The 10,536-nt window shown below is 42.6% G+C and overlaps 1 protein-coding gene across 1 annotated transcript; it reads right to left on the reverse strand.

Annotated features, from left to right (window-relative positions):
• Window positions 1-438: 438 nt before the first annotated feature.
• On the reverse strand, window positions 439-9,966 carry grhl3 (grainyhead-like transcription factor 3). The gene is made up of 15 exons (XM_040042223.1): window positions 9,815-9,966; window positions 8,058-8,226; window positions 7,879-7,937; window positions 6,770-7,034; window positions 6,416-6,655; window positions 5,626-5,737; window positions 5,405-5,499; window positions 4,740-4,898; window positions 4,575-4,644; window positions 4,345-4,466; window positions 3,454-3,479; window positions 3,249-3,334; window positions 3,057-3,142; window positions 2,781-2,845; window positions 439-1,456 (listed from the first exon to the last, which is right to left on the reverse strand). The coding sequence occupies exons 1-15, from the start codon at window positions 9,829-9,831 to the stop codon at window positions 1,339-1,341; spliced, it is 1,689 nt and encodes a 562-aa protein (XP_039898157.1). The 5' UTR covers window positions 9,832-9,966; the 3' UTR covers window positions 439-1,338.
• Window positions 9,967-10,536: the final 570 nt, after the last annotated feature.

Here is a 10,536-nt window from a genome sequence, read left to right on the forward strand (position 1 = left end):
CTTGTGAAAACTTTGTTTTTCAATGCTTTTCACTTTTACTGACACCTCTCACAATGTCTCATGCAAATATACTATTTGCTGCACATTTGGTCTGTTGGAGTCTGAATAACACACACACACACACACACACACACACACACACACACACACACACACACACACACACACACACACACACACACACACATCTATTTAACATTTAGGCTTTCAGAATATGAGAGGACCAATCTCAGGCACAGATCAGTTTCATGCTTTTGTTTGATGTGTAGAGAGAGCAATCAGCTCTTTCTGAATTTTCCAATATGCACTTAATCTCCTAGGCTAATTGTAATTATTCACACCTCCTCTACACAAGTGGTATCTTTTGTTTTTCCCACTGCTAATTTATCTCTTTTTTATTTCAGTCAGAGCTGTAAAAACAGAAACAGACCCCAAACCTCTTATGCATTTTCTTTATTTTCATACAAAAGGGCCAATGCTTGACCAATATAACCTGATTGTAAAATTATGAAATAACGCAGGGATACATGCACGCTTTGAAATGATGCATAATGTATAAAGAAACAAACAGGTTTTTACACATGCATATACATGCACACAGTGAAAGTCCTCTGGCTGGGTTGAGGGTGTTTTTGAAGTGTTTCCAGAAAAAAAAAAATCTGTGGTATCACCATAGAGTCAGGAAATGTCCACAATTTAGGGGCTAAATGATGACCAATACTAACTCATGTGTGGTTTTAAGGGTGGAAATGTCTGACTTTAGGTTCTGAATGCAACCCAGTGTTGGGTGATCTCGGTTGTGAAACTAACAGGAACCTAGAGGAGGATACTTTTGGCAGTAAAAAAAAATAGTGACAGCAGACTGAGAGTAAGAAAAAAACGCACCATTGTGTTTTTATAGAAGAAATGATGAGTACATCGCAAGCAGCAAGAATAGTAACCTATAAAAATGTTAAAAAATGCTATGCACAAATCATGCACGGAGCTCTTTCAATAAAAATGAAATACATAGCAGTTTATGGAAACTGGTATTCTATATGTACACAGATAGCTCATACAACACTGTCTTATTAAAACCTATTTACATTAAATACATAAAGGGCCGCTGAGCATTATTGCTCTGACGTTAACACAATCACAAGAACGGGGAAGAAGAATGATATGTACAACATTTTAGGCAGAAGTAAAAAACTGGGGTGCTGCTTTCACTTCAGTTTTCTTCTCGCTTTTTGGAAGTCCACATCCTACATTCTGTCTGCTCAGGCAGTGCTTCAAGAAATTGATCAAACTGGCATCTTTATTTCTTCATCCTTCAGCAGAGTGGGTGGCTGATTCTTCTCATACTTCAACAAGGGTAACCTGGAACTGACCGTTGCCCAACTCGGAAACCTCGATGAGGAATGCCGACTGGTTGGTGTAGTGTTGGATGATGTTGTCATCCATGTTGACAAAGATCCTGTTGGGGAGACAAACAAACAGAGAGGGTTACTCCGGGGACTGTGGAGAAACAAGGTGCAAAACCATTAACCTATTTAGAGAAAATCATATTCGTCTCTAAAACTGCGGTGTTCAAACAGCCTAATAATGTGTTCAGTGTACTCAACCTTTCACCCTGGTGTGACACAAACAGGTTGCCAGGGTTAAAGACAACATGTCTTTTGTTTGGAGGAAGATCTCAAGTGAAAGACATAGAGGCGGTATATCTCCTGCATCAGTAGGAGTTAAAAATCAGGTCACCCTGTTCTTCCGCCTCCTCCTCCTCTGCAGCACTAACACTAGCCTTTAAGGCTGTAATGACTGAACTAACCACCGGCCCATGCATTCTGCCTGCAGGGACAGGATTGATTGAAGACAAGAGCAATAGACCGGGAGGGAACTGCAGGGAGAATGTAACCCAACCTGTTAGTTTAGCTGCTCCCCCTGCAGTGATTGCTTCCAGCAAGCAGCAGGAAAATTACCCAAAGGTGTTTCAGCTACTGACAGTAAGTCTCAAAAAGAAAAAGCACAGACTATCAACAGTTTGTCAGCCACACAGAAATTCTGCTAATTATTCTTCCGCGGCTAGTTGTAAACCTTTCCTATCTAAAATAACGAGCATCCGTATTCATCGTGGAAAAAGCGCAGCTACCTGTATGACCTTTCGCCATTGAGCTGAAAGACGCGTGACAATTGTAAACCTGACAGACAGCCTTCAGCTAGCGAGTGGAAACATCCAAAGCCTTTATCATATCAGGAATTTCGTCTTTCAATGCTGCTTTCTGATGTTCCAAAGAGATAATGTTATGAAAACATAAATAAGTACAGCCATTGCCAGTGACTCAACAGCAGGACTTAAAAAAATCTTTTCATCTTCTTTCAGTCATATAGTTTTCCTTTAGAAGAGCTGCAATTAAAACATTCCAGGGCCGAGCCAACTAACCTACCCGCCCGGTTTGTCAACAAGCGCTTCCTTAAGGGAAGATAAGATTAAAACAACAAAATAAGCCCAAAATCAATGCAAATCATGGCGACAGGTGCACTTGGTGAGACTAACTAGTCTATCCATCTGTCTGCAACACAGGAGCCTGTCTGAGATATCACAGGGTGAGAGGTAGGGTATCAGCAACCTCGGAAAGTTTGGAGGGCCAAGACAACCATTCACTTTCACAGCTATGGTTAATTCCTCAAAAAATGTTTGGATTGGAAAAGAAAGCTTCTTAGTGCCACCAATAATCTCAGTTGTTTTTGGTAATTTGTAAAATCACAGTGCAATAGTCATAACAAAAGAACAGGACGCTCACCCTCTCCTGCATTTTTTGTAGATTTTCCCGATGGTTTCTTTTTGCAGGCCGTACTTTTCTGAAATCTGAGGAAAGTAAAGGAACGAGAAGACTGTTAGCATGATCTGATGAAAGAAATATGATATTCACTTTTGGCAAAAAGATATGGTACAAATGTTCCAGTGAATACAGAAGTAAACAGGTGAAGGTGCTTTTGATCCCCACCTCAGGAAACTCAAGTCAGAGGACTCTGGAATGTGTTTTTGTGTGTCTTTAAAGCAATCATGTGATACTTACAGCTTCTCGCAAGCCCGACAGCGTTGGCGAGCTGAGCATGAGGGCATCAAACACCTCTTCAGAGTTTGTCCTCACGTACAGAAGAACTAAAATAAACCAAGAAAAAACATTTTTTAGCACCAAAGAGGACACTTTTTTTCAATTTTGATTTAACTTAGATTTTTTTTATGAGACTTGCATGTTTCTATCTACCTCTCTGTGCATCTTCTTTGCGAGCTTGTTTGTTGGTTGGGGAGCTCGTCTGCTCTCTGTCTGGATACAGCCTCTTCAGAGAACTCCTGGAAGCGCAAACATTTGCATTAGACAAAAGCGGCCACTTAGCTTCTGTTTGAAAATGCTGACTGTGATGGCTAAATGTTATGTTTTTTTGTGCGTGTGTGTGCGTAACTATGCTTACCTTTCCGCTTCGTCCATGGGAGTGGCCTATAGAGACAGGGAAACCGAGAGGAGACCAGAGGTCTGATTAGACGCTTCTCTACTGATAAAGGCATTGCCTAATGTCCCACCTTCCCAGAGCTGTCTATGCTTAACATTTTAAAAGAAAAGGAATGTTATCATCATTTTAGTGCTGCATTTCCCATAACCTCTAACGGAGCAGCGGAAGTGTGGACACTGATGGAGAGACACTGATAGCACCATCCTACTCTTAATCATACTGTTAAATCAAAGATATTTTCTGCTTTAGCTATGCAATACAAAACTGTGATGCGTCACATTGTTAAGCAATTTTGCAACTTCCTGTTCTTTATTTTTCTTTTGTGTTAGCCACTGAAAATCAGGACTAGCTGTATAATGGACCTAACAGCAATGACATCTAACCCATGAACCCTCTTATTATTGATCCGAACATATTGCATGCTCCTCTAGGCTTCCTGGCGTGGGAAAAATGTCCTGTCTGAACAGCACTCTCACCACACTACTAATGCAAGTGTATCTGAGTAGAAGAAACAGAGGATATGAGGGTGTCTTGCCGCATAAAAGGTGTGAGTGCTGTCTCACCAGGTGCGTGCATGCATGTGTTTCTGTGAAAGCGCTCATAGCTTAATCTCGGTGTCACCAGCTGTAGCTGCTCGTACTTGTGTCTGGTTTCGACTCCAATTAGCTCATCGGATCTCAGGCCTGTATTTCACCTCACTTTCTCTGGCACCACTATCCCCCCACCCTCCCACTTTTCCCACCGCATACTTTCCCACAGTTTTTTTTTCTCCCCTGCCTTGCTCGTGCCTGCCCTATTGCCTGCAAGGATATGGATGGGTGGGGGTAGCACTGTTGTTAAATGAGGACCTACCATGCGCTGTAAGCTGGACAGGTGTGTCTCTGGAATAAAGAGAACTGGCTGGGTGATGTGGTCATCCAGGGTCTGGAAGAAGGTGCACTCGTTGCCTATGGAGCTGCTTACTAAAGATTTAGCTGCAAACAAAGGAGGACAATGAGGGATGTTAGATTGGACTTTCACAGATAGCATATTAAAAAAGGTCCTATAAAGGTTGTGCTGCCATTTCCAGTGCTAACTGTTACCATCATTAGTGTTCTTTCCTCGCCTCTTGGATCTCTTCCTCTCCTCGTCTCTCATCTTCCTCTCTGCACCCTGACGACACACAGTTACACCATTAGATAAGTCATTCTGACTCAATTAACGCATGTTTGCTCGTATAAGAAGATGAATGGAATAAAGCGAGTTACCTTATCACAGAAAATCTTGACCTGGAGAGCAGCTCTGTGTATCATTTGGCCGTTTCCTGAGCTTAAGTCGTAAGTGTCGATCTGAAGGTTCAGGGGCAGGCCTTTCACTCCTTTCTGAGAGGAGAAATCTGTGCTCAGGGAATTGATCCCAATGTACACCTGGAGGAAAAGAAAAATGATTATTATATGTATACATCACTATGGTGTCGGGCAGCTTTTACTGATGTTTTTCATTTGTTGCTCATGTGTCCCAGTAGGATCATAATGACATGTTTCATAGACAGATTTCTTTTTTTCTGGCCTTTACACATTCTCCCTGTGATCATATATACTAGAGACAGTTCCCTGCCTTCCTGCTCCGTGCCGTTTGCAGTAGGTTCGCCCCACCCCAGCGCCTTTGGGCCACAGAGAAGCTTCGCATAAGCTGTCGTGTCTTTAGCCGGTTGTTGTGACAAGAGCCTTAGGGCCAAACACATTTCTGGGATTCCTCCACTCCCACCGCAGCCACTCCTTTTCTCCTTCACCTACCTGTTCTACCTTTCCACTATTTTCCTCTAAAACTTCCACCTGTTCTTTTATTTTCATAGAACTGGCCTTACAGTCAGTAAGTCTGTGCATTCTTGTGTGATAGTGATGTGGGTGCATCTTTGTGCCGGTCTGTTTACCTTGGCCTCCTCGCTGGGGTTCCACACAAAAGAGAGAGCATTGAAGGCCACTTCTTCAACATTGCTAATGCCGCTGAACACTTCCTTGTAGTCCGCTGTTAAAAAACAAAGAGAAACGTTTTTTTAACAGCGGTATGAAAGGCACAACAGAAAGCGGAGTATTTTTTTGGTAACTTTTGTAGGTGTTGTGCACGGTGACTTTCCATGTGCAAAGAACATACCGATGTCAATGACCCTCTGCTTGACAGTTGGCTGGCGTCCGTGCCAGTGATTCCAGAAGCGCAGCTGCATTTCTGGGCTCTTGTCATTCTCAAACACGGCCATCACCACTGTCTGAAGTGGAGAAAGGAAGGTGACAAAAAGAGCAGGAAAATTAGATTCATTTGTCTAGCTGGTACGTATTTCTTTACACCTGCACGCATATCTAAGAATTCTCCTTCATCGCGCGTCATCCATCACTCCAAATCCTTCCTTTCTCCCAAATTGTCACCAGTTATTTGTGTTGAGCTAGCATGTGTTTGTGTGTATTCTTATCCTCCGATTTGTTTGACAAAGAAAACGGCTGTAAACCGCACCACACCTTCCTCTCTCCTTGTCCACTCCTTTTTTGCTTTCTGTTCTGCTTGTGTCACATCAGACAAATGTAGCTGAGGTGAGCTGTACTGCGCTCTGGCCTCATTGCCCTGAGGTAGGAATAAATTATAAAGGGCAGGATGCTGTCATTTTAAATGTACCAACCTGGTTTGCAGGGTGTCAGCAGGGTATTAGTCATTAAAGGAACTGTCTCCAAGGGAGGGACAGATATTTGGGAAGGGTTGCCTTGTTGGCACGCAAAGAATTTAGGTGTTATTTGGCTTGATGGAAAAAACAAAATGCCCGAAGGGAAGGATGTAACTATAGTCATCCTTTTTTTTTTACGTAAGACACACACAGAAAACAAAACAAATCTTGGAGAATAACTTAGAACAAAAGCAGTCCTTGCTTTCCTGATGATGTGTCACGATGGCTCACCTTGACTTTGGTGGCAGTAATGCAGGTGCTGCTTTCCACCCCATGGAGAGTGATGGGGTAGAATTGTCCCTTGTTCAGATACACCATGGGGAGCTCGCTGGGCTTGTGAGAAGAAGCTGCAGGAGCCCCGAGAGAAAACTGGAACTCACTCCTGGATCTCTCAGATGGGGAACTGGTGTAGGAGCGGGAGTAGACTGGGCTGGAATGGTTTTCAGGGAAGGGGTCGCTGTAGGGAAGATTCTGATAGCCACACAGAGATATATGGATTAGTGAAGGAAAAAAAGAAGCAGCACAGAGCTTTTAAAACTATATGGGAGACAGGGCTTTAACTTTAAATTATGGTACTAAGTTTACCTCAGTGCTGGGGTCAGGGAAAGCGGTGTTCTCTGGCCACTTTTGCAGCAATTCAAAAAAGTTGCTGAGCTCCTGTTTGTCATACGTATTTTCCACAACACTGGTCAGCGAGGTGTATGTTTCTGAGGTGGCAGGAACGGAAATCTGTGGGATCTGCTTAGATCCCAAAACGTTGCTGGGCTGGATGGGAAGGTTCTCAGAGAGAATCTTCATGGCGATAGCGGACGTGTCCAGTGGAGAAATCTCATTGGTCTGGTGCAGATTCCTGGCAGGATGGGGAAGTTGGGGGGGGAAAAAGATTAGCTATAACAGAAAATCCACCTTGTTGATGTCATCATGACTCAGGTAACAACGCATCAAGGAAACAAACATAGTTGAAGTGACTGGCTATTGTGTGCCCTTAACCGTTACAGAAGCTTAAAGGCTGCCAGAGTAAACGTACAACGGTCAGTAAAAGCACCTCTTGCGTCTCAACACACACACGGCTACTGCAAACTTGTAGAAAGGCCCGGTTTGACTCTGGGCGGGAACTGTTTGTCTCTTAATCCAGTTTTTTTTCCCTCTTCTCTGTGTTTGAGTTTCTCGGATAAAAATGTTTGAGGGAACAACACTGAGCCCCAACAATGGCCTTTCTCACATACCTAACAAGGAGTAGGAATATAAAGACCAAAATGAGAAAAAAACAACTACCTGTCCTCCTGTTGTGAAACTCTTTAAGAAAGGCAGAGAGGATGATCAGGGAAGGGTAGATGAATGGAAGAGCTTGAGAGGAAGACAACAATCCCTCTGACTGTGTTTGACTAGAGGATTACCCACTCATCAGTTTACGGCCTCCTAAAGCCCTGCCTTTCTCTTTCTGTATTATTACTTGAATAACTTCAGTTCAGTGACAACTGATTGAGTATCTGAGTCATGCTACCTGTCACAGAAATGACAAAAAAAAAAAAATGGACTGAAATAACTATTTAATAAAGCTGTGCAGTGAAGAGTGACATGACTATGAATATGAATGACTATAGACACATGGAAACAATGTCAGAGGCATGACTGGTTTGTGAAGCATGAGTGAAAGTGTGTGTGTGGGAGCAGCTGCAGAAACTCTGTCTTACCTCTCTGGTACTTTGCACACGTTGCCTGTGCGGCTGCAGGCAGCGTTCACTTTTGGGGTCTGGAAAAATAGGAAAAAGGGGGAAATGCGATTAAGTGTCAGGAAATTAAAATGAATCTTTAGGTTTACTCAAGATGAACTACTTTGGTTTAACACAACTAGTGCTTATACATTATTTACCTTGCACTGTTCATAAAACATCGAGAGGGCTGTTAGCTCTTCGGGCAATCTGGATTTTGAGGGGTTCGGCTCAGTTATGGAGTTATCCAGATAAGACCAGGAGTCCATGGCGTAGTTTGAGTAATTGTTATAGCTGAAGTTCTCGCTCTGAAAGACCAGTCCCAGAGTCCTACAACAGGCCAGAAAGGGTTTAGATTAGCAGGGTGACTTTCAAATTAAAATATACACTGAAACAACTTTAAATATCAAACTATAACTATTTAGTTTTAAAGTCCTAATTAATAGCAGACCCACTATGTTTCCGATTGCTTAGCCATCAGGATTTGACATTTACCATGGCCCTGGAGCACTGCACATACTTGTCCTGTAGCCTGTAGGGTTTCGATTGCAAAACCACCGTGCTGAGTAACATCTCTCAGACGTAGCGGTGTCAAAAAGGCTTAAAAAGCCAGGGGCCACCCATAAACATGCACACACACACACGCATAGAGTTTTTTGGTTTCCAGTGTTGTGAAAGAAAAAGAAACTACATTTGTGAGTCCTATATAAACTCTCATATTTGCTCAGATCTTAAAAGAGATGACAAGATTTTCTTGCTCAGTAAACAGAAACCCACAGCTGTCACAGAGGTGAGCTCTGGTTTTTCATTTCACTTGGAAACACACACACACACACACACACACACACACACACACACACACACAAATACACACACACACACAAAGAGCCTGGGGTTCTGGGGATTGTATTTGTTTGTAGAGACTCACATCGACACTGAATTGTTAACATCAGAACTGCTAGGATAAGCCCCCTTTGGAGTTTGTCTTAAACGGCTAATGAACAAATAGCTGCAGTGTAACCTAGATAAACAGTTAATCAAATGTGATGACATGAGGCAAAGACCACAGGTGTGAACAGCCGCAACAGAACTAACGCTTAGGGAGAAATCCCACGACTTCTCACACGCATTAATGGACGACTGCTGATTAATGCAATTCAGCCCAGTATCTGTAAAGCTTAAAATACATTACATACATATGAGCATGGAAAACTGCGTACCTCAAAATCTTTGGTTGCCAGATTAGAGCCTCAGTTTACACTAGTGTCCTTTTAAATTTTAGCTATGCCACAAATCCTTAAGCAAAGCCGGTACACCTGTTCAGAGGTGCACCTGCCTCACACTCAGCAGCAGCCTCCCAAAACAACAAACACAAGTTATTCTCTGCGTATTTCCCCCAAAACAAGCCGACAGCGCTGGTTTTAACTTTGGTCCATAGGAGGGGGGCGGGGGGGGGGGGGGGGGGGGGGGGTCTGTGTCTTGGGTTTCACCATTATGTAATTCAATGCAACGCATGCTGTCATTACCCCTTGTCTCCAACACCTCAAGAAGAGGTTCTTATTTTCTGCGCTCCTTTTGTGCTCTGTGGCCCCCTAGGTTAGTGACAGCGCAAGTAAAAGCAGACCCACTACAGCAAAAAACGCCAACTCTGTGTGTGCCTATCACAGCTTGTGTGTGTGATAAATTTATCCATATCATTTTCTCCTGAAAAACGCTCCCTTTCACATGGGGTACCATTGACAAAGAAGAACGGGGGATTCCAGGCTGGAATCTTAAATAACCCATTCACTGTGTTATACCAAGTCCAAACTAAAAATGTTTTTGTCTTGTGGAAAGACAAAAAAATACCTAATGGGAAAAAAAACTTGCAGTTACAATAGCTAAAAAACACCTAAAACAAAACCCTTGAAGAACTTACTCAGTCTCTTTGGTCATGTCTTCAGTCCAAGTCAGCTTGAATAGGCTCCTTTAATCTCCACTCTTCAGTTTTCGTAGGGGATTCTCTTCTTCTTCAGTCTAACAGGGAAGAGCTGTGAAACACAGATGAGTCAAGTGTTGTGATTCTCTCTGAAGAGGACCCAGATTTATTTCATGCCCGGACAAAGTTTCCTCTCCCCTCTGATTGGCTGAGAGGTGTGGAACAGGTGTGTGATAGGACAGGTGAAGAGGGGAAGGTGTAGATCTCTTCCCAAATTGGAAAGAAACCATGACTGTGAATGTGTAAGCCCGGAGTTCACTTTGCATGACAATCCATGGCAGGAGAGCTTTGAATCTCATTAACATTTTGGATTAAAAACAAAAGAAAAGGGGAGACTGGTGATCCCAGAGGTGTGAAATGTTTGGTAATGACTCTGAGAAAGGCAGCAGAGGTCAGGAACTCAGCTTTAAGATGTTAATAGTTTTTCAGTATCATTGCTCACTCTCACCCCTTCATTATTATTTCACTGAAAGGTTTTGGTTTCTTTACTTTTTAAAAGTTAGACAAGCTACATTGTATTTATAAATGCGTTATTGCCGCAGAAGAATCCTGAGATTTAAAACTTTGAAAGAAATCTTTCATTTGTTACATTGTTTTTATAATGATCTTTTTCTTTCACAAATATAATGAAAAAAATGAGAATAACAGAATAAAGGAGCAAA

The sequence above is a fragment of the Simochromis diagramma genome, unplaced genomic scaffold (genome assembly GCF_900408965.1).
Source record: "Simochromis diagramma unplaced genomic scaffold, fSimDia1.1 OVJJ01000304.1, whole genome shotgun sequence".
Taxonomy (NCBI): Eukaryota; Metazoa; Chordata; class Actinopteri; order Cichliformes; family Cichlidae; genus Simochromis; species Simochromis diagramma.